This window comes from Ptychodera flava, chromosome 18 (genome assembly GCF_041260155.1).
Source record: "Ptychodera flava strain L36383 chromosome 18, AS_Pfla_20210202, whole genome shotgun sequence".
NCBI classification, from domain to species: domain Eukaryota; kingdom Metazoa; phylum Hemichordata; class Enteropneusta; family Ptychoderidae; genus Ptychodera; species Ptychodera flava.
In genome coordinates this window covers 2,317,074-2,341,895 of record NC_091945.1, presented here as the reverse complement: position 1 = coordinate 2,341,895, position 24,822 = coordinate 2,317,074, and the positions used below count along the sequence as shown (strand labels likewise).

Sequence of the window (24,822 nt, the reverse complement as noted above, 5' to 3'; positions counted from 1 at the left end):
ATCAGCATCGCTGCGGTAAATTTTCATAGCAGAGCGGCGTTTCTACTGCTATTAGCGTGTCAACAGAAAATGTTGGTTAAAAGTTCAACTGGTTCATTCCAACTCTGTAGCTTGCATCGTGACGTGCTCAATGGGTGTGCAAAAGGCTGAACAAAAGCTTGCCAATATTGTATGCGGATGATAATAAAGGTTAAATGAAGGATCAACATGAAAGTCACTAATTGGATATAGCGATGTGCAGACACCGAAATTGTTTGCGATACAGTTATTACAATTATAGCCAGTACACAGAAGAACAAAAAAGTTACAAGTTTTACAATGCCTTTTCACTGCCGTGAAATCTACGCGGAGATAACTAAACACCACTCACTCCAAATTTGTAGACGTGAAAAGTACATCTAACTCTAGGACAGAAAATATTAGATCCGGCGCTTGACCTCTGAGAGATAAGATCTACATTAGAAATATTTTTGTTCTTTCCGTGAAAGGTTAAAGACCCTATTGTACTGCCAGCCTTTATCTCAGACAGATCGTGACTTAGCTATCAGCCGGCCTTTGGTTAATAACAAAGCTTGCACTTTATGAGCTTGGAAGCAACTCCACGCCCTTGCTTGTAAAGACATCGATGGTGTCATTCACAGTGCTTGTTGTCGGGTATCCACGTTTTGGCGAAGACACTGAACTCACACTGCTATGTAGTGTCGCTTTAGACTGCATAAACTTTCGTCATATCGATAGTAACACGAAGTAACTCCCGCTGTTTGAATGGAAAACATTGTGCAGAGTTTTGCTGAGGAAAGATTCAAGACTCAAAGCAGAAACTTTAAGTATTCGCTTTTCGAGTACTCATCTCTATTTAGGTCAAAATGAACGGGCTTGTTGTCATCCTTTGTCTGCTAACACATATCGGCTTCTATTGTTACCAAGGTAAGACCAATACGAAATGTTCATGTCTGTTTTAGGAGTGTCAGTGATCAGTTTTTGCTTCAATATAAGAAGACAACACAGAAGGATCGTTAAGGGAAAAGTGGAATGCAATTCCTTCAAAAAAACAACAGCCTAATGATAATCATTACTTTCAAAAGAACGTCAAATTATCTTATTTATAGTGTGCAGTTAGACTTTATTGTAATCGATGCCCTAAATTGTTTATATCTGTGGGTATTTTCGTATTAATTGAATAGGCTTGGGTATTTTCGTATGAATTGAATAAGCTCTGAAAGTCAAACTACTAATTTCTAAAATGCACCCTCAAAGTTTATGCTAAGTTGTTCTTATGTTTCAAGTTAGGTCTTTCCAATGTTGTGTTGACCTTGTCAACAGTGTCGTCAATGTTCTCATGACATTCATATGCCATTTAAGAAACCGAGTTTGTAGTCCATCAAAGTATGTATTTTCTGAAATATTAGATATTGATAAATGCTATGATTTGTATTTTGTAATCATTGTTTATACAATGATATCACATGATAGTAACTTTGAACAACCTCCCAAAATCCTGTACAAACGCTGCAGTGAAATTTGCATGACCAACATCTCTTGTATCAATCTTACAAAGTGTGTTCGTGTTGTTCTGTTTAGTTTTTTGCTTTAGGCTCTAGATCATTTTCTATAACGCGACAATTATTCAAGCTAGTGATTGATCGTTTGCCTGACAACTTTAAAAATCCTTAACAAAAAAATCTAGAGCAGATGAAAGAAATCTTAGACACTCTTTTCGAGTTCATTATGTTCTCAATCCTCGGTGCTACCTTCAACTTGAAACACTGCAGCATTTGCACATGGGAAGTTTAAAAATAGATTTTTAGAGGTTTTCAAATTGAGTGTCACATGACCCGTATGTAAACAATGATTGCAAAATACAATTTACAACATTTGCTATTATCTAGGCTTTGAGAAAATATGTACTTTTAATGGGGTTATAGGCTCAGTTGCTTGTTTGCAGAGAATTCATTGTGGAACCAATGCTTGTCCTGCACCCTTAAGGTAGAATGCACCTCGAGGACAAATAGTTGGACACTTAAACTTTTACAATCTTTTCTGATCTATGGCGGCTCATTTTAAAGCTTTTGGCTTAAGAAAACATTTCAACGTCTTAGATTTTTGAAAATAAAACATTTTATTTTTCCCTAAGAGTTAACACTGAGATTGCGTCCATTTTGAATTTCAAATATCGGTAAACGTCAGTAATTGTTTCTCTAGTACCAAACTTTGCACGGTGATCCCCCTGATTTTCATCGTTGATTTTGTCAGAATAAGGCTGAAAGTTTCATTTAGTAAAGTTTGAGCAAAAGTTTGTCTTTCACGCTCGAGGCGCATACTACCTTAAAGTCATAATAACTCTATCCTCTGAGCGTAATCGATTGCTCATTCTGTCAGTGTTTGCTCTTGTTCATTCAGAACAAAAAATAATTTTGATGATAGATAGGAACATCATCATTGGGTATAAGTGCCCAAATGATGAATATGACCTCAAGTTTAAGCCCATCAATCTCAACAAATCATGTGTCTTTATTGTTCAAATCTAGGCGCTGACGGCCAAGGTGATGACGTAACCGGTAAGTTTTAAAGTTACAATAACTGCTTGTGCAGGTCCAAGGCAGAATAAGGAGAATTACAATGCCCTGATTATCACTTATTCTGTGCTCTCCATGATATACTGGGTTGTAAGAGAGATGCTTGTAGTTTTGTCAAACCTTTGAATGACCCCAAATGTAAAGCACAGTGCGCATGTACAGACCTTTGATCACTGATTTTATGATATTTCTATGTGTGCAAATGACCACATGAACGGTATGTAATCCTTTGAGTTTTTCGAACGGTTCGACGAGCTATAAGTGTTAGTCAAGTAAAAATCGTCTGCTTTAGGACAAACAAAAAGATGAGACTTTTCTGTTCGTAGAAAAAGGAGAATTTTCCAAGATAACTTGATTAAATAGGACTTTCAGATGCATGGCGTTAATTTATAGAGTACAAATGATCCTTGTGATGGAAAACATCAAAAGTATTCCAGGTACTCTGATGGTATGATTCAGAGACCTAATCATTTCTCCATGTTATCTGCTCATATCACGTAATTAGGAAATCTTCTCTCAATACATCATGGACAAAGCCGCTAAGCTAAAGATGAATCGATTACTCTCTTAACAACTTATTTTCAGATGCCTGCCTTTCTTCTCGCTGTTTAAACGACGGTTGGTGTGTTGTGGAAGATGAACAAACCAAATGTCTTTGTAAAAATAACTTCACCGGGGAATACTGTGAGAAAGGTATGAAGGAAAAGTGTTTTATATCATCACTGACGGTGAAACGCCATATAACTCCTGCCAGTGATAAGCTTAGCAACTGAGGATGCACAGCGTTTCCACGAATGTTGAAACTTTGGTTTATTTTTATTGGAAAATGGTTTCATTAATCGCAAAATCGAAGCCTGTTCATTATTAGTATAGTTGATAAAGTAATTATGAAGGATAATCTTGATTGACTTAATACAAAGTAATGGAACGTTTTCATGCTTGAATTGTGACGTCAATTCCCTAAATAGAATAATCTTGAATTTGATTATGGACGTATGCTGCAGAAAAGCTCCTCCGAGAACCTCTGTCATTTCATTAGAAGACAAATACAAAATTCAATGGTAACCGCTTATTGTTAGTTGTAAGTTACCAATAAATAAGACTCGGGATAAGGCTACCATAGAAGAGCTAAATGTCACTTCGAAAAGTCAGTTTACAGACTGCTGGTGTGTATATGAATTCAGTCAATATGCGTCATATACAACATCAAAAACACATTAATCACGTGATTTTTGTTTGCATTTGTTTTGTTGACAGAGTTCAAAGTGCACATCGAGTTCGAGAATACATGCAAGGTTATGCATTTCCTGGAGGAAACAAAAATTTCAAATCCAATATTTCAAGCTTCCTCCCTCGTCGAGAACCCTGAGATCGTTGATGTGTACAGTTTACGTACTGATGAGGATGGATCTGCCTTTACTATAAACGAAACTTCAGGAGCTTTGAGCGTAGATCTAATGAGTTTTGACTACGAAGAGAAGAAAAGATATGAACTTGAGATCAATCTGACAGGAGCGAGCAGTTTCTTGACGGTGACCTTGACCATCGAAGTCACCAACATAAATGACAATGACCCTGAATTTATAAACACTCCTTATGAAAGCATCGTCATGGAATACGCATCTATTGGGACTCTGATTGCCATTGTCACGGCAACAGATAGAGATGGTAATATAGATCCATTAACGTATAGGCTAGGGGGTCCTGATGATGCAGCACTTCAGTACTACAAGTCTCTGTTTTCAATGAACTCCCTAGGGAGACTTACCGTCAGTGGTGTTCTCAACAAACGGCGACTGGAAAGCGACGGTTTCCTAATCAATGGTACAATGAATATACCAATCACAGTAACCGACGGTCTTCGAAGTGATTCACGGTTTGTTATCTTCAGGTTCTTCCACTTTTTGTCAAAAACCTTGGAGGAAGTTCCGAGAGGCAACGAATTCTTTTGTCAGAAGACACAGTCGTTGGTATCGTGATTTTCAACGTCACTGAAATAGTTGAAAGCCATGAAGAGAACGATTTCAAGTACAGACTCTCTGCAGCATTCGTAGACTTTCCATTCCAAGTTAATTACACTACAGTAAGAATTTGAATTGTTCTAGACCAAACCTTGAGAATTACAATGTCGAAGACAGTGAAAACATGACTTTGTCCCCAAGTGAACACATTTCCAGTGTCTCTTTAATCCGAAGTTCATACTCAGAGAAAATGTATCTTTTATGAAGATGACTCTTATTTCAAACTAAAATGAAGTACTCGCAAAGAAATTGAAATACTAAAAACACGATCGGAACTAATTTGGGATAATTGGATGGTGAAGTAAGGTCGTTTTAACCTGCAAATGTAAGCTCATCTGCTTTTCTTTTTAAGTTAAACACTTGTTTTTATGAGTAATTTGTAATATTGCAACATTCAGCTATATGGCACCTAACACTTTTGAGAAATTTGAAAAATATGAAGATCCAATTATCCCAAATTAGTTCAAATCGTGTTTAAATTTTGTTCAAGAAACTTTTAATCATTGTTTTCAAACCAAGAATAACAGGGGTCAATGTGCAAACCTCAGTAGTAGAGTGACGAATCACCATAAATTGACCAATATTTAAAATTCAAAATGGCCGCACTACCTATATGGTAATTCTATTTGAAAAAAAAATAATGAATTTCACAAAAGTCAAGGAGATGAAAATTTCATTCACTCCACAGGATTCAAAACGAGATGATATGAAGAATTATGAAGACTAGGGCTGTCAGCAATATACATTCTACCTAAAAGATTGAGTTTAGTTCAAATCGGAAGCTTAAGTTTGCATCACAGTAATCAGAAGACACCTTTTTAATCACCTTTATTATTCCATTGTCTCTTTTTCTACCTAGGGACAAATGTTAACAGTGGCTGAACTTGATCGCGAAAAGCAGGATGTCTATATATTCTCAGTCATTATTCTTGAAGATAATTGTGTCACTGGTATTGAGGTAAGATATTTTAAGATAACGCTATCGAAATGGCATGTGAGTGCTACATCACCAATCCAACAGGTTGCTCGGCATGATTGTGAATGACTTTGGTCGCGCATACGTGTAGACACTATTATTGTAATCTACAACACGTATGTATGCAACACAAGTTTTTATTTTCACACGATGACGATACAATTTTGGTTTTGGCTTTTCTCTGGTGTGCGACAATTTTAACGTTTCCAAGTTCTAAGTTGACATTGTTCTCTCATGTTCCCCAGCCTCAGTTTGAGGTGATGGTCAGTGATATCAACGATGAGCTACCAACCTTCAACGAGCCATCATATTCTGCGACTCTGCGAGAGGATGTTGGCTCCAATGGTACTATTGAAGAAGTCCTTGTGGTAAGTAAGGCAGACGCTATTGGCCAATAAGTGAATATAAACATGCTTGACTTTCACATTAGTCTCCTGGTACTTAGACAACGGGGAACCGCGCTAAATATTACAGTAGTGACGTGGTGATAAAATGCATAGATTTCTGTATTAAGGGAAAAGATAAGTATTTCTACATCAATAAAACTTAGAAGCTTTTCCCTAAAGAAGTCCAAATTAAAGTGAATTTTCAAGCCAAAAAGTATAGTGACCAAGTTTGCGGTGATAAATACATCGGACTATGCACGCCAAAAACGGTCAGACGTTAACGATCTTTAATTTATACTGACAGTATAAGGCAAGTTGATTTCTAGAGTGGCGGGTAAAAAACATGCATACAGGTACTGTATATGTTCATAATTATATGGAAAACACTAGATTGATTCTGGACAATTGTAGACGATAGAGTACAATAAGAGAATAACCACAGTCTACTTCATCAGATCAAGATCAAGAGTTTACCTTGTGGAAAATCATTTTCCTTTTGCCTTGATATATAATCGGTGAATGGAGTTTATTAGACTTGTATCAAATTCATCTCTCTCTCTCTCTCTCTCTCTCTCTCTCTCTCTCTCTCTCTCTCTCTTCTCTCTCTCTCTCTCTCTCTCTCTCTCTCTCTCTCTGTGTTCAGGTACCTCCTATCTCAGCGAGAGACAAAGATATTGGAATTAATGCAAAAATTCGATACACACTGTCGGGAAAAGGTAGTGAACTTTTCAGCATGGATCCAGAGACTGCAGTGGTTAGGACAATATCAAATCCAAACTTTGACTACGAGAATACAACTCAGTACAATCTTGAAGTCAGAGCTCAAGATCTTGACGGGCAAGAAGGTGGATTTTGGAGCGTAGTCGATTTTACAATTTTGATTTCCGACTTCAATGACAACGCACCGATATTTGATAAAAATAGCTACAGTTTTGACGTCCTAGAAAACGCAGAGGTGGGAACAGTTTTGGAGGTGATCACAGCAACAGATGCAGATTCAGGTCTGAATGGTGAGATTCTCTTTTACGTCAAAGATGGCGGTGATGGAAAATTCAGGATCGATTTATCGATCGGCGAGCTAACCTTAGCATCGAGACTGGACAGGGAAGAGAGAGCGGCATATACATTGACAATCGCAACCAGAGATCAGGGGTTACCCGTGCAAGAATCAGTCACATTTGTCTTTATAACAGTACTTGATGTCAACGATAACACACCGATGTTTACTGAGCCTTTCTACATCGTACATGTAAACGAAGAAACCGAGCACAACAATGCAATATTCAGAATAGCAGCATTCGATTTTGACGAGGGAGAAAACGGCGAAATTTCATATACAATCGATGGACCACCTATATTTACAATTAATTCTGATGGAGATGTATTATTGAATGCAACTCTTGATAGAGAGATCAAAGACTTATTTGAACTCAAAATTTCTGCATCCGACAATGGCACTCCGCGATTGTCTTCTTCAGTGCAACTTCAAGTGATTGTTGATGACGTCAATGATAACAGCCCTGTGTTCTCGATGTCCACTTACCGGTCAACGATGCTTCTGCCCCGTTCGCCGACTTCAGCGATTCCAGCTGGTTCTCTGGTTACCGTGCTCGCTGCCAGAGACGATGACATCGGAGAAAACGCGGAAATCTCTTTCAGCATCCAAACTGCTGGATATGAGGCGTTTGCAATTTCTGACGATGGTATCATCACTTTACAGAATAACTTCACGCCCTCAACGGATGTCGTTACGTTTAATGTCTCGGCTGAAGACGGTGGACGACCACCAAATCAGGACACTGCTAAAGTCTTGATAACGTTTGAGGAACCGTCAACACTTTTCCGTTTCAATCAATCTTTGTATGAATTCAGTGTAAGAGAAAACGTGAAGACAGTTTTAATCGGAGAAGTTGAAGCCATTGCAGAAAATGACGCCGACACGATATTCTTTTACGAACTGCCGTTTGCAGTTCATGGTTTAACGATAAAGAGCGATACGGTAAGCGAAGAATATTCTCCTAAATTTATAATACAGAACTGAAGTGTCAGTAAGATATTCGATAAATGCAATTTCATTGTTTCGCCTCATCATAAATATCCAACAAGTACAATATGTAAAACTGCCAAGTAATTAAGTTTCGACGGAATGTAAAGTTATTCTCAGAAACAATTACAATCGAACTAAAACATGGCTTCTCTGTCGTGGAACTCATATTACAAGAGTCTGTACTGTAACGCATATATTGCAGCATATTCAAAATATGGAAACAACAGCCACAGTGTTTTGAAAAGTCATCCGCATGTAGATTTAATAACACCCTTATGGACATCACCAGATGAAACACGCGTTATTCCACAAAATTAACGAAATAATTCCTCAGAACAATCATGCTTCTCAATACTGAAATTTTGCACACATTACTCTAACATGTTTTGCTAAAAATAATTTGTCTTTGTTTTAAGGGTGAAATCTTCTCAACCATGGCTATTGATCGAGAAACTACTCCCCGACTGATGTTCAATGTCTTAGCAAGAAGTACAGATAACTCAGAGGGCTTTGCTTTTGCTCAGGTTAGTCACTGAAAGATCAATGCTACTCTGCTCACAATCCATGGAAATCCTTCTGGATGGTCGCTACTTCATAGTCGTTTGATAGACAATATTGTCATACTGACCTTGTTCGGCAAAAAAAAATATTCTTGAAATATAATTTGCGGACAATTCAAGAGTCACGTGTCGTAACTTCAGCAGATGCTAGTAGATGTAAACTCTTTGGAGTTCATTCGATATCAAATTTAGGAATGTTGTTTTCTAATTTGAGAATATGAGATTATACAAATTATGAGTGAAATTATTTTTATAAATAAAATATAGCAGTCGCTTATGCAATGTGCAAGTATCCGTTCTCTTAAACCTGAGATTGGTAAAAGCGCATTTCAAAGATACCTGTGTGTTAACTAATCGCTTAAATGTTTTTGTTTCAGGTTAACGTTGTTGTGGAAGACGAAAACGATAGATTTCCCACTTTTCTACAGCCCAGGGAGCCCATGCATACTATTGAAGAGGGTTTACAAGAAAACACGTTGAACGACTTCTTGTTACAAATACGTGCAATCGATGATGATTATGGATCCAATGGGAACATTACTCTGAGTATCATAGCGGGTGATGAAGGTAAACATTTAATTAAAAGGGTTTAGAATTAATATGTTTGCATGCACAAACTCTCGATTTAAGGTTGAATGCGTCTCAGGGACAGATATTCGAACTCTCAAACTTTTATAATTCTATTCTGATCTACCACTTGTGGGGGTTCATTTTAAAACTCTTGGAGTAAACAACTTTTCACCGTTAGATTTTCGAAAATCGAAAATTTTACTTTTCTTCATAGAGTTAACACGAGTGTGGCTGCCATTTTGAATTTCAAATATCGGGAAATCTTGGGTAATTGTTTCTCTTGTACAAAAATTTGCATAGTGACCCCACATTTTTATTCATGATTTTCAAAGAGGATAGTTGAAAGACTCCTTTTGGAAAGTTTCAGGGAAAGTTTAAGTCTTTCATTTTCGAGGAGCACACTATACCTTAAGCATAATCTTTTAGTCTTTCTGGAATTGTTGTTTTAGGTGAAAGGCTGTCAGTACTCCCAATAATGAAATATTGAGTATATGTTTCCTGCTTAAATTTGCATGCATCTATTGGACTAGTGTATATCCGGAACAAGAGGCAGAGTGAGGTTATATAATATGCTTCATAAGATGATATCACTTTCGAAATACTGCATAACATTTTTGACAAATGCTCAAAATAAAAATACTTTTTTTGATAAGTTTTTGACTTATGGATACGATTGTATTGATTTACAACTGCACTTCATACAGTGGTGTCGTTATCAATCATTCAACACATTAATTACTTCAGGGTCGCTGAAAGCGATATATGACATGATATAATATGCAGATCTGAATAATATGCACATGTTTCCGAACTAGTTTACACTGTTTTCATACCTGTAATTTTCCAACAAGCAGATGAGATATTTTCAATTATCGAGGAATCCCCTGGACTTTGGACATTGAAAAATATCAAGATGGCTGACAGAGAGTATAAAGACGCCTACCAATTAGAAATCATGGTAAGAAGACAGTGACATTTCTACTATGAAAGTTTATTAACGTCGTGGTGACCTAGCTTTGGCGTAAAGCATATTAGAGTCGGATTTCTGCGATTTGAAATACCACTTCACAACAAAAACAAACCATGTTAAGTAATTGAACCTTTTATGTTTCACAGGCCATAGACAATGGAGATGTACCACTGAACTCTACCATAACTGTCTATGTGGGAATAATCGACCAAAACGATAACACTCCAACCCTATGGACAGAGGCAACGCTCATCAACATACGAGAAGCTCTGCCAACAGGAACTCTGGTGAGAAGTTTTATTTTAATATAGAGTTCATTTAAATCATTTCTTCTACTAAAATAAGGATCCAAACCTCTCTCGGAAGTAATGTATGATTTCCCAATCATCGTTTAGAAGTGAAAGAATTTACTTCATCGTTTATACTGTGGCATAGGACACAACGCTGTATTAATTTATTTATTAGTCACAATATGATGTTACCCCTATTGTATATCGGAGAATAAATTAAGAAAGAAAAAAAATTGTTTCACCTAGACTATCCCACTAGTCGCTAGGCATTTCTCGGAACATACGGGGTAGAAGCTGTGAATTTCGCCATCACTGAGCTATCAATGCTACATTTCCTTCAATTTACTCTGCTTTGTATTTATACGTCCACACACAGACTTGGAGTAGGCCTAAGTTACCCTTCGTACCCTAAAGTAACACCCATGCTGCGGAAATGAATAATCATCCCACTGTGTTTTCATTGGCCAGATTTGTGACGTCATTGGAAGTGACGAAGACGAAGGGGAAAATGCTGCTTTTCTCTTTGAACTCCAGGATGACTCGAACGGTGCATTCGTCATTAATGGTAATAACATTTGATACACAGTTTCTTCGTTCACGATCTTATGAATACTTTCAAATTTCTATTTCTACGTTATGCATTAAATATACTTTATTAACGGATTACTGCGCATGCTCTCCCAATTACATATTTATGCTTTGATTTCTTAACAAGCGGATAATGTTTGTAACTTGCTTGTACCATGATTCCTACCAACGGTAACAAAATGTCCGAGGTCTAGTATGTCTATAACTCAAGTTTACTTTGAATGTTTTTAAGAAACAACAGGATCTGTGAGAACGACGACGATACTGGACCGAGAATCACAAGAAACGCACAGAATCTCTGTGATAGCAACGGATAAAGGCCGCCCGAGCCTGACATCTTCGCCTCTTGACATCACGATTCAACTAGAAGACATAAACGATAATGCCCCACAGTTCCAAGATCTTCCCTACCAGGTTGATATCAGAAGAGATTTCCTACCTGACAGTTCGGTATTCAACGTGAGTGCCAATGACCCGGATGTTGGACAAAACGCGCTGTTCACATGTAACATCACGGGTAGGTAAACCATGGGTGAGTTTAGAATAGCCTCACTAGCTTTAACTTTGTTATAAGCCTTCGAGAGATATATTACATGCAGCCACTTCTGCTGTTGGCTTCAAACACAACAACTAGAAACATACGAGCATACGCAAATTCATCCATCCATTCATTCATTCATTCATTCATTCATTCATTCATTCATTCATTCATTCATTCATTCATTCATTCATTCCCCAGGGGTAAGTGGGTGTAGCCGAGGACTCTTCGAGATGAACTCTACTACATACGAAATCAAGACTACTGACTACCTCTTTGAAGAGCAGTCCGACAATTGTCTCATCGATGTGGCTTGCCAAGATCAAGGAATCTACCCTCAGCGAGCTAGAACAACGGTATGGAAACGTTACAATCAAAAGGAATCTGACGGACTGGCAATCATAATTGAGCAATTTCCATAACTAGACTTACCACTAAGCAAGTGTAAATATGTCATTTAGGGATTTTGAAGCCCTTTGTGATAGTCTTCGTACCAAGTGTCCAGATGTCAGCAAATATAACCATGCTTTCTAGACTTGCCAGAGGGGTGTGCAAGAACTGTACATGTGACCTTTGATTCATGGGGGTAAAAACCATTTTGATATCTATGAAACACATACAAAGCAATTTTACATGGGTTTAGCTAGCATCATTAATCGGTGATCTACATAAATATGTATGTCATCCAAATAAAAGCAAAGCTTTGTTTCATATTTCAGGTAATTGTTGCTATACTGGAGGTGAATCATCCACCGGTGTTTGAAGAGGAGAAATATCATGCCCTGGTCTATGAAAACACAGTGTTAGGGAGTATTGTACAATTAGGTCCTAGTCAAATAAACGCCACAGACGTTGACGAGGGCGAGAACGGCGTTGTATTGTATGAATTTCATCCAGCAAACAGCACAGGTGAGTAAAATATTACCCGTGTTCATCTTTCCTGACACCATGGATCATCTTTCCTGACACCATGGATCATCTTTCCTGACACCATGGATCATCTTTCCTGACACCATGGATCATCTTTCCTGACACTATGGATCATCTCTCCTGACACCATGGATCATCTTTCCTGACACCATGGATCATTAAAGAAACTCAAAAAGGAGAAAGTTTGTACCAATCCATACAGTTAGGTTCTAGATTTTCGCAGACTGTAAGTTGACCAATGCATGTACGTCGATACATAACATACAATACCGACATTGAAAAAAATACAATCAGTAAAAAAACATGTATCCTCCTACATATCTGCAATCAAGCAAGCAAGCTGCCATTTATCCACCATCCGTTCATCCGTGCGTACGATTTTGCTGACAACGCAGCTTCTAACCATTCCATGGCACAAACGATCTAGTATTTGCACTAACACGTCATAACCTTTACTTCGCTTGCACTTTATGTTCAATATCATCACCGGCACTTGTGGCCCGAAATTAGCCGACTTTCCTTTACCTTGAAAAAATTTCTCGAAACTTTCCTTGCATTGCGCTACATGAACAACACTTTCTAGGGTAGCATCTTTTCTCTACCCGCTTCACTTATTTTATGTTGAATAGCTACATCTTTCACAGCCATCATCAAGCTATCAATACAGAGACGTTCCAAACATTCGCCAGAAGCACTCGGCTATGATCATTTCTCTTATTTCTTGGGCCAATCTTGTACTGATTGATCTTTCTTTCGCACAATGGTTTTGACTTGCAGACGGAAATCATCTACAAACCCACCAGTTGAGAATCGTTTTACAAGCAACTGATATACCTGTCATAGGTGTCTCTGTCTTGACGACAGACAGAGCTGGAAATTGTAAAGCACTGCCCCTCAGTTTAGTCAACAACATGTTATACCTTTGTTCTGAATTCAACTGATTGACTTTCGCACAAATATCAAAGTGAACCCTATAATTGGCGCTGTTTTTGCTAGCGGCAGAAAAGATTTGCCCTGGAGAGCACATGTCAGAACTGTCGCATGTCGCAACAATAGGAGTGTCCTTTCCCCGTTAGTCTGTTTCCCTGACCAATTTCTACCGCTGGCTGCGCTGCTAACGAAAATAGGTTAAGGTATGATGGGCAAATGTTTCAGTCAGAATTTTGACTGCATATTCATGAGCACAGTCACTTGACAAGATCATGTGATCAGCACATCTGTACAGTGGCAAGCTCGGAAATTAGATGACGAAACATCAAACGTTGAAGTTGTTTGTTGATGGTATTTAGTGGTGAAATGACGATTATCGTCTATGATTATTTTCGAGCGGAGATAGCATTTTTGTAAAATTTTCCACTGATTGTGTCTTCTGCCATAGAGAAAAATGTGGTAGAAAGTAGGGAGACTGGTTGCACCTGTTTGAAACAAAAGGATATTGATTTTTTTCCCAATGGAAATGACAAAAGAAATTTGCATACTAAGTTTCCTTAGAGAATGACCCTTTCATTTCGTCATAACTTGCTACCTAAAAACTATGGCATTTGTAGTACCTACAGAATATAACTTTTATGGTTGTTTCATGGTTATTTGGAACTTTTCACTGAGTGATCCCTGCTTTGGATTTGCAGGCAAAATGGTTGAGAAAAATAGGCAGTTTCCCTGATTTTCAGATAGGGTGTTCCCGTGCATGTCGATCATCAAATTAGGGACGGGGTTTTAGTCACATGTCCCTAGTAAACATAGGCAACCCATCCCCCGGCTGGGCCGCACTTTTCAGGAATCCATCCTGCAGTGAGCATTGCATCTCTGTGCTCTCCTGATCTAACCTCTTGACTACCGCTATTTCCTACTTTGCGTTGAAATCCATTTCTTGCTATTCTTAGTAGGCCTCCGTGAGACAAAAGTGCCAGGTTTACAGGTATCTTTGTGGTTGGTTTCGCCTGAGTCAAGGCGTGCGTTCAGTCGCCTCTCTAGACCCAGTTTTATACGTGCGTGTTCTGTCCACGCACAAGTCGAACACCTCAGTGACGGACGTCATTCAGAGGCCCGTTCACGTTACCACACTACAGATTTCTGAGAGAATTGTCCTCACGTATTTTATCAGGTGTTGACTTTCATGGTATTTCTGGTAATTCAGAGGATTTCGTTACAACTGGTGGCAGCTTTTGCGGGATATGAAATTGGGTCATTGGCGTTGATTTCTAACTCGTGTTCGAAAAATCGATAGTACACTATATCGTGTTGGCTTCAAGTGTGCAACTTTTTAGTGATTGAAGAAGATGCTTCGCTGAACCCTGCTAAATGAAATAGATCCCGATTATGTTCTGTAAGAGCTTTGTGCGCTGACAAAACAATTGACAAGCTTCAGATCCAAAATTGCTGAAGTGCCTTGACATGATGGGTAAAAAGGTGAAATACATCGCAAACATCGATATTCAAAAGGAAAATGCAGATACACAGTTTTCTTTGTAAATCGTAAAGTTGGTTCGCGAGTCATTTTTATCAGCAAGACATCTCACAAAATGATTATCCTGCCTAAAGCATAAAGCAAGTTGACTGCGAATTTGCACATTTCCCAAACCAGTAATTTCACAGAATTAGCCTGAAGACTATGACATACCAGGTGGAGCTGGTATAAATATGGCTAGAAATCATATTAAAACTTCCACACCTTGACATCCATTCATTCATTCTTCACCTGTTTTGCGTAAAGCATACCAAGCAACAAATAACTTTTATCAAATCTTTAAATCTAGGCACCACTACATATTCAAGTAGATGCAAAATTTATTTACACCATATTTGTATTGTAAACTTGATATTTCTCGATAGTATTATTTCTGGTATCAATGATACAGCATTGAACAAAATTTCATCTATTGATTTTAACTTGCCTTCAAGACTTGAGTATTTCAAATAACAAACTACGCTGTTTGCGATATTTTTTCTCACAATTTTACAACTCCAGTACTCGTACGAAAGCCGACTAGCGAAGAGAAGTACGGTTTATTGCACGACGGCAGAATAATGCGTATACTATCTATCCATCTCCGCCCCACCCAAGCTTGGCGTGCCGAAACACTGAACACGTGATGAGGTCAAAGGGTCAGAGGGCCAATACAACTTTTCCTTCATAAATAAACACGGACACAGGGTCTTTTACTGCGGGCTTACCATGCCTTTCATACTTGATAGGCATTTATAGAAATAGAATCCAAAAACTGATTTCTTGGAAACCGCCATTTTTTCTCTCTTTTGTACATGTCGTGCTATGCTATCACGGTCCCTGGCCGGCCGGACAGATGCAGCGAGCAATGCATGATTTACACGCACCCGCCTCTTGCGAAAGTTCTCTGTCCTTAAAAACCGGAGGGAAATCTACCTGCGCAAGTCGCAGAGAGGGTATTTCTTCTCTACCTCATGTTCTTGTCAAGGGAGTATAATAATTTTGGACCAGTATAAGTGACCTATTACGCATCTTAATCCGGAAGGATCGTGGATTCAATCATATTCGCACGAATTTCACCGAAAGGTCGTCTTTTATCAAACGAACCCAAAATTTTGGCAAGGATTGAACGCCATCAGGGGGTGACTCACCCCTCTGAAATAGCGTGGTACCTGTTGAATGTCAGTGTATTTACACTGATTCACTTGTATTTCGTATTTTTCACGTCATAGTTAGCATACTAATTAGTATTTAGAATGAATGAAAATGGCTAGGTGCACTGCACAAGCGAAACTGACGACCATTGTTGCGCGCAGAGGAGTCACCCCGTTTTCAAAAGTTGGAATGGGGGGTCACCCTGTTTTCGAAAATTTGAATAGGTGGGGTCAGCCACTTTTTGACGTCTCCAAAAATAATCCACCGCCCGCGCCTCCCAGGCCGAAGAAACTGACCATTCCCTAAAAACGCTATTTATTTTCACTGTTGCTGTAACCTGAGCTCAGTTGTACTTTTGAAATGATTATCATTTGGTACGTCACGTATACATGAGAGAATAATAGAATCTCACACCCCCAGGACCTGGGATCAGATTTCCTCACACTCGTTGGGGATATTTTGTCTCACACTCGCCTGCGGCTCGTGTGAGACAAAATATCCCCAACGAGTGTGAGAAATCTGATCCCAGGTCCTTGGTGTGTGAGATTCTTTTTCTCAAATGAGCGCAAAGTGCGTTAAGTTCATATTGAACACGTACAATATTATCAAAAATCGTGATAACTCTGTCGTCTGCCGCTGTACTTTGACCTGCTTACGTTGTAGTTCTAGTCCGTGTGTACTCGTCGTGCCATTGGATAACATTTTGCGCGTGGAACAAAACAGACTGCTTATCATCCAATCAGAGGTCGTGTAATATTTACTGCAGAGTGTGGGACGGTTTCTGAGAGTGTGGGATCGATTTATCCCACACTCTCGATCCCGCACTCCCAGCAGCCAGGAATGTGAGAAAAATTTTACCTCTACGGTTTCTCTGTACGGTCAGGGTGAAGCAGGGCAGGAGACGAGGGTGCTACTCCCGGTAAATCTAACCCTTATTACCGCCCTGGAGTGAGAGATGCAAGGAGGAAATATTTGCCCGTCGGTAGAGGTAGAAGCTTATTATGTAGTAATGAGAGTTACCTGACACGGGGAGCGTAGCCACAACAATGGGCTCCGAGGGCGATTTTTGTGTCCAGTATTTCTTGACAATACATGCATACTTACATACATACAAACATACATACATACATACATACATACATACATACATACATACATACATTTTACCTTTGAATTTAATTGTAACGACTGACAATCACGCAACTGACCGATATTTATGCCATTCTGTTTTTTCGGTAGATGTCTTTGATATTGATGTCAACAGTGGCCAGATATCAATTAGTGGCCGCCTTGACAGAGAACGGGTTGATTCGATGACATTGGTGGTCGTTGCACGTGATGACAACATCAGAAATCAGAAGTCAGCAACTACCCTGGTTGTCATAACGATAGGCGACGTCAATGATAATGGTCCATATATGATACACAGTTTAGAAAGAGTTGTTGTTCCGCAGGTAAGATGAAAAGTTACATTTTCAAACATTGATTATTTGCGGTACAAGTAACACCATTGGAACTAATTTTTGGAGAATTGGATCTTCATACTGTTCAAATTTCTTTTCTCAAAAGTGTTGGGTGCCATATAGCTGAATTTTGCAATATTACAAATTACTTCTAAAAACAAGTGTGTAACTTAAAAAGAAAAGCAGATGAGCTTACATTTGCAGATTAAACCGACATTACTTCACCATCCAATTATCCCAAATTAGTTCCAATCGTGTTAAGTGCTTATTTCCGTTGAATTATTGAATTATAAATCCTGTAAATATTTCTTGTAAATTCAGTATATTTATTTTTATCGAAAGAAGTGAACGTGTGTATGTGCTGACAAAGTGTCTTCAATGCCTTAAAATGACGTTTCCACACGAGTAAAAAAAATTGTCTATTATTAACTGGATCTACCACAGGAATCACATCCGGGATATTTTGTGAAAACCATCACTGCAATGGATGACGACGATGGAGACTTTGCTAAGTGTAGATATTCCTTCATTCCAAAAGCCTTTCTGAGAGAATCACTGACGACCTATCCTACACAGTACTTCAGCATCGACGAATCATCTGGCAACATCACCACTGAGGGCGGTCTGCATGATATGGAGTTAACAGAAACAATTCAAATACAGGTAAAGACATATTCTCATTATTAATTGTACTTAGATTGTGCATATACCGTGGAGCAGTGACGAAAGCTGTTGATACTGTGGTGCCTCAATGTGAATCCACGCATCTCCATCAGTTAATATTTATCTATTCAGAGAAACTGAAAGATATACACGTTGGTTTTGAGGACAAAGCTGCTTTATTTGACATTGAGAGGTGGTATCTTTCATGTACCTTATATCCACATGACAGATAATCTCTTAATGTTTTTGTTTGATTATTTTGTTTGTCCCTTTGTTTGTTCATTTGTTTCATTCTTTCTTTTTTCTTTTCCTTTTTGCTGTCTTCTATCGTTCTTTTTCCTAGCTGTTTGTGAAAGCGGAAAACATAGAACCATTGGCGCCAGGCTCCCATGCGAGTGGTCAGACTTTCATGACGTTATTGGTTATTTTCGAATACTCATACCAACCCGCCTGTGATCACGGTAAGAGTGCGGCCTAAAGTGTCCTTCACGTGTCTTTTACTGCGTATAGAATATAGAATATTGACCGTATAGAAAATTTGACTGTTATTGCTAGGTTCGATACCTCACAATTTTACTACAAAAGACCATTTTTCTTCCTGTGAAAAGCCAACAGAGTTTCCAATAGGCCGATTGTAACTTGAAGTTTTCCGAATCTGCCCTGTGGCGATATAAAATACTCCAGTTAAAAAGATGTTGCACCCTGCGTGAATACGATCAGACTTTTGTAAAGAAAATTCCGTCTGCTATATAAGATGCAGTAACTATTACTGTGTTTACGTACTCACAGAGGAATTCGTTGTACAAGCACCGGAAGATATCAGGGAAGACGGCAGCTTGAATGTGACATTGAAAGAGATTGATGATGTAACGAAACATCCAGAACTCCGGTATGCAATAAAAGCTGGCAATAAGAAGGCAAGTCACCATGGCATGATTATTACTGGTGTAAAGATGTGTCTAGCAATTTATATGATACTGAAATGCAATAAACTGTAAAGATTTCAATTATATTTGTGGCAAACATTCGACGTTCTGTATCGAAAAATATGAAAAACATTATTGTCGTCGATTTGAATCTATGGCATTGCCTTAATATTTGTACAATTCACTTCAATATCCTGCATTAAATTTATTTTTCTTATTTCAGTTACTCAATGATTTTTGTCAAGTGACTGTTTATCAATGCATCGATCTAGCCATCGATCACTCAGACCGTGCACAGATCATTTACATATCGGGATTTTAAATTAAAGATAATAGTCTCCAAAGAAATCTCTGTGAAAAGAAATGAAGAGAGAATGCCATTGAAAGTGACAGGGCATATTTCAAAGTCAAAAGCAACAAAAATATCAAGATAGATTTGAAGGGGTCGCAGTAAAGGCAGATTTGCGTCTGATTTATATCTACATTAACATCGCAACAATTTCCACTGTCTTAAGACCGGCAAAATTGATATTTATTCTCGAACTTCATTAAATGTGAAAGAAGTTTTTAAATTTATTAGTACTTTTTTCAAAATTTTCTTTAGTCTGAACGCAGTGTTTGTATATTTCTATACAAAATATAAGTAACTGGTATCTAACATCGACGAATCATTTCATTCTTCAGAATTCCTTCGCAATCGATGAGAAGACAGGAAACATATCGGTGATAGGATCTCTGGATTACAGCCTATACAATTTAACAATTGCTATCAGGACCAATGATGTGTCCCATGGAGAAGGGTAGGTTCAGTCAAAAACGTTGAAACTTTTGTATAACGTCAACAGAACGTAAAAATATGGAGACATCTGTAATAAGTGATGAATTTCATAATAACTTCACATTTTGTATTAATCGCTTCGAGGCACAATTCACAAATCCTACGACCGAGTAGCATAAACGTACTGCCGTTTACTTTGCAAGTATAGTATGCAAATTCTTTTGAAAATCGAAAAAAGGCACTTCCAAACGAATCAAGGAGAACAACGGCCAGTCATATCGCATATCGGCACATCATGATTTTTATATAACCGACTTGGTCCATGGAATATACTCGGTAAAATCTTCATAAACACAGGGATAGAAAAGTTTTGAAATCTAATTTCGCGATTATCTTCAAACTAGATCACAAATATCATGCTTGCTACTGATGTTGCTATTAGTCTTCTTTCGTTAAAAACTGCCTTGTGTGGATTTAATTTACATGAAGATGAAGGTTTTCATTTGTGCCATTCTTGATATTTTGATTGCAGTGACAAGATAATATCACGATTGTGTTATTTAATTTCTCTCTGTGTTAGAGGGTAACACAAGTAACAACAGTTCACTATCACCGATTTTATGACATGAGGATGTAACGCAATATTTCAGATAGATGACTCCTTTTCTTTGTAAGTAGGTACATCACGGTATGTAAATTAATATACTGAAGAAGCATGACTTCATTCACTAAACCCAGGATAATTCATGGAGTTTGATATATCTTGTCTCCACAGATTTTGTTCTCTTATTGTAAATGTTGACCAACAACCATTCGAAGAGGAAGTCACAACAACGCAAGGTACATTGTTATTTCCCATGACGCTTTGAACTTGAAAAGTTTCTGTCATGGTATCCAACGCAGTAATGAGTGATATATTTAAATGAGACGAAGGGTAATGTAAATTGTTTAAGACAATCATTGTGAACTTACTTCACATCATGAATATAACTCATTCTGTAGAATTTGATTAAGTGTCCGGTTTGCTTTGCAGAGCTGCTCATGTTACTTATCATTAGAAAAGTAAACATTTATAACAAGTTTATCTTCGGTGTCAGACGATGTCAAGAAGAAGTTGCAGCCGCAATTATTGTTATCTTACAATGTGTTACTTCCCAAAATCATAAATTGATCAATATTTAGAACACTTTTTAGAGAACTCTGTGTTATTAAAATGAATTTTACATTTTTATTGTGGTAAACAAGTGACTTCTAAACTGCAAGCATTGCCATAGTAACAGCAAATTACATACTTTGCAGTAAGATAGGATATTTGCACAGAGCAAAGAACATTAAAAACATAGCCGTCACCAAAGTGTCTTCTATATACATATTAGTAAATTCTCTGTTTTGTCTGGCTTTCACAGCACCGTCTCCTGTCCCTCCATCCAACGGCTTCTCGTCGATATCAATCCTTGTGATTATCATTTTAGCTGCAGTGGCTTTAATATCGATAATCATTCTGATCACACTTACAACTATTTATTACGAGCGAACGTAAGTATATCCATTAGAAACAATCTCACAAAATGACACCTGTCTCACGTTCAAGAAATACGATGTATTACAACTAACGACCCTAACAGCCACGTATCACAGTTTTTTTCAACCAATTCATTTAAAAATGTTATGAATCTGATGATTATAATGAACATTGCTCAATTAAAAGGATTTGTTTTTATCAACTTTGCTAAATTTTCACCAGTTCTCGTGGTTGTGTATTTTTCTTTTCTCCGGATGTCATCTTACATTGATTCGTGATTTCTTTTATTTTCTCGTCTGTGAGTGGTAACCACAGGCGGAGGGATGGCTTAAAATGGAGAGGCAATATTGATGACGTCAATTTGATACACAGATTGAAGGTTGCGACATTGCATTCGCATAGGAATATCTCGTTTAATGTGGTTCATGCAATCGGTGTGTGTGTGTGTGTTTAAAAACGTAACAGCACTAGAAATTACTTTTGGAAGACCATGCCCAAAATCGGCCGTCAGCTACTTCGTAGGCAGATGTCCTTTCTAAATGACTAGTATTTAATGTTTAGTCTGATAAGTAACTAAGATTGATATCGCTGTACTCGGGATCGATGTTTCATTTTGTTTTACAGGCGACCAGCTCACAAAAAGCCGAAGCAAAAACGAAAGGAGCCGCCTGTAAGTAGACAGTTAAAGAGTTATCGATGATGTCTGAAAGTAGACAATATTTATCAAAAACATTGTACAGAGGCGATAGTGATATCGAGGCCATAGTTATATCTAGGATTTGAGTTTGCCACATCGTCTTTTTCGACCATTGTGCAAATAGTGACTCATTTTATTCAACGTTTACGTCCTTGGGTATGATTTCTGAGGGGCAACACAGCTGTTGATATGCTTTAACAACACTGGCTTGGTATTGTACGGTTTTCAAAGAAAGAGATAGCCAGGCTCTTAGAATTGCTAAAGAACACGAAATATATTCACAATGTACTCGTTCAAGTTACTTTCAACACGACGTTGGTTATCATCAATATACGTAGACTGCTTTAGGTCATATCTAAGGTGCAAGGAAAGATGGTAACATGACAAGTATTGCCTTTTTTGTCCGTTCTCCTAAAGGTTTCGTCGACTGGACCGTCTAACTGGCGCTTGGGAGGAAAGCCGCCGCACCACAACAAAGATTCCGACTGGATGTTTTCGCGGCCCCTTCAAACCGAACCGGAGACAAAACAAGAATTCTCTCAGAGCGAGCCGGACAATAACTGGGTCAAGTCTTCGTTTAAAACACACTCACAACTGTGGAATCACGCACGTGCTTCGCGTTACGGTCGCGGCAGAAAAAAATCGAAAACATACCAGCACATGAGTGACAACATCGATGAATACTTTACTCCGAAAAATTAAATTTCTCTTAAAGGAAGTTATGTTAATCGGATAAGTGAAATTTAACAGATATTTGGTAACAAGCGATACGAACGGCTGTTGCAATATTGAAGCATTCTGGAAGGGTTTGAAAATTATTTCTGATACCTTGAGAGTAATCATGGAATTTGTGGGAGCTTTGTCTTACTCCTTGCCCTGACCAACGCGTGAAATAGACTAAAAATGTTAATTTAGTGTCTTCAGTAACACAATGTCAGTTATATCAATACTTTCAAAATTATCAGTAAGTTAGTAACTGCCTAGATGTTAAAACAGTCAATGTGATTGTGTTAGGTTTACGGTTTATCACACAGCCTCAAATCCCTTAAATGACGTATAATGAACTTCGTCAGAGTCAAAAACACTCGGCAGTCCTTAGTGTGAAGAATAAAGAGCAACAGAAAATTTGTCCCGTCAAAAAGACTGTAACAGTTTGTGATATTTCTGAATCAGCTTCCTTATGCAAAATTAGTATGATAATTTCATTTAGAACTTGCCTTTTAAAGATTGCGATGAGAGTATACTAAGTAAGTATTGTTTCAAAAGTGGTTAGCAATATCCTAGATTTGGAGACAGAAGAACAGGAACGAGCGACTAAGACCTACAAACTCAGCTTTCTGTGTGTTTTCGTATCAACAATTTGGTATTCAATCTGTATTCCAAAGAAAAGTCACACAAATTTCCGTTACACCTTTGATATTTTTTCTTAGATGTAAACATGTCATCACCGGATCATTCCTATTTCGCGTAATCCCTTTTAGCAGGGAAGCATCCCCGTTGACTATCTGCCATCTTGTAAACGTTATGTTCACTGAAAGGTGATGTAAAATAATGTTAGTTTGCTGTATGAATAAATGTTTGTGTACATAAACTAGAATTTCGTGTATTCTCGGCAGCAGGTGATGTCAATTATTTCTTCTCGTCATTTGTTTTCTTGTAATTTATTTTGCAAGTACATGCAATATGATTCTAGAATATTTTAATAAGTAATTGTAACTCTATGAGAAGCGTGCATGCTAAAGTTTGAACAGACACTACAGTAAAACAATTGTTGTCTCAACCCTTGCAGTTGATTCATATGGCGAAGGTAAATGCATTGAACAATACTAGCAAAAATAACATTACTAATGCTGAGAAAGACTAACAATTTATCAATGTATATGTAAAATATATTTGCATAATATACCTAAATACATATAGAACTAATTTCAAAGTCATGACCTTGAATTTGTGTGCCCAAACTATACTGCCGCCCCCCTCATTGCTTTATGTCACGATCATTTGTGACAGTATTTGTGGAAAGACGTTTCGAGGCAATCCACAATTTCATTTTACAAGTTCGCAGCAATATGTTTGACTCAGAAATACATCTTTACGAAAGTCGCATATCGTTTAAGTTTGACGGAACACACTTGTAGTAATCCATGACTTGACTGGAATGATCACGTACTATGACCGGCGAGTCGTGATATGAGTGGCATATAAGGGACATTAGTCACCATTATCATAGCTGCAAGACTTGCCACGCGGTATGTAAAATTAATGACTAAGTGCAGCTGTATTCTTAATCAATTTAAGGGCCCCCGAGTATATGTGCATGTACAGTAAAGTTTACAACGAGACCGTCAAAAAGTGTCACTGTGGGCTTGATTTGCAAAATTTCAAACTATAGACCTGGTATAGATATGACTACAACTTTCTCGACCAAAGGATCGTGTATTCACCATGTGATAATTTATAGAGAAATCTCCAAAAAGCAATGCTAGACAACGATACATTGTTTAAATAATATATTCTTTCCAAGTAATGCAAACCAAATATTGGAAAAGTGAAAAGATCCATCCGCGAAAAGCTTAAATGTGAAAGATGAAAAAGTTGGTCAGCAGCGAAAATGTAATTACCTCGCAAGAATTAGCAACATACAAGAAATACAGAAGTTATTAAATATGCTCATATTTCTGTTTCAACTACCACAAGTAGTTTAATGTATCATTATAAAG

The 24,822-nt window shown here is 37.9% G+C and overlaps 1 protein-coding gene across 1 annotated transcript; it reads left to right on the top strand.

The window, feature by feature from the left end:
* Window positions 1–866: 866 nt before the first annotated feature.
* Window positions 867–23,819, top strand: LOC139117879 (protocadherin Fat 4-like). Its single transcript, XM_070681112.1, has 25 exons — window positions 867–927; window positions 2,529–2,558; window positions 3,162–3,269; window positions 3,834–4,345; window positions 4,468–4,659; window positions 5,457–5,555; window positions 5,819–5,941; window positions 6,603–7,958; window positions 8,423–8,530; window positions 8,944–9,133; window positions 9,991–10,094; window positions 10,253–10,393; window positions 10,865–10,961; window positions 11,217–11,501; window positions 11,724–11,878; window positions 12,242–12,431; window positions 17,293–17,507; window positions 17,961–18,179; window positions 18,523–18,640; window positions 18,969–19,096; window positions 19,790–19,905; window positions 20,659–20,723; window positions 21,290–21,419; window positions 22,030–22,075; window positions 22,520–23,819. The coding sequence occupies exons 1-25, from the start codon at window positions 867–869 to the stop codon at window positions 22,802–22,804; spliced, it is 5,073 nt and encodes a 1,690-aa protein (XP_070537213.1). The 3' UTR covers window positions 22,805–23,819.
* Window positions 23,820–24,822: the final 1,003 nt, after the last annotated feature.

Bases quoted from the DNA above. Each gene is read 5' to 3' on its own strand.
- LOC139117879 (XM_070681112.1), top strand. From the start codon at position 867: ATGAACGGGCTTGTTGTCATCCTTTGTCTGCTAACACATATCGGCTTC. The intron at 2,559-3,161 runs GTAAGTTTTAAA...ACTTATTTTCAG, and splicing joins CCAAGGTGATGACGTAACCG to ATGCCTGCCTTTCTTCTCGC. The intron at 3,270-3,833 runs GTATGAAGGAAA...TTTTGTTGACAG, and splicing joins CGGGGAATACTGTGAGAAAG to AGTTCAAAGTGCACATCGAG.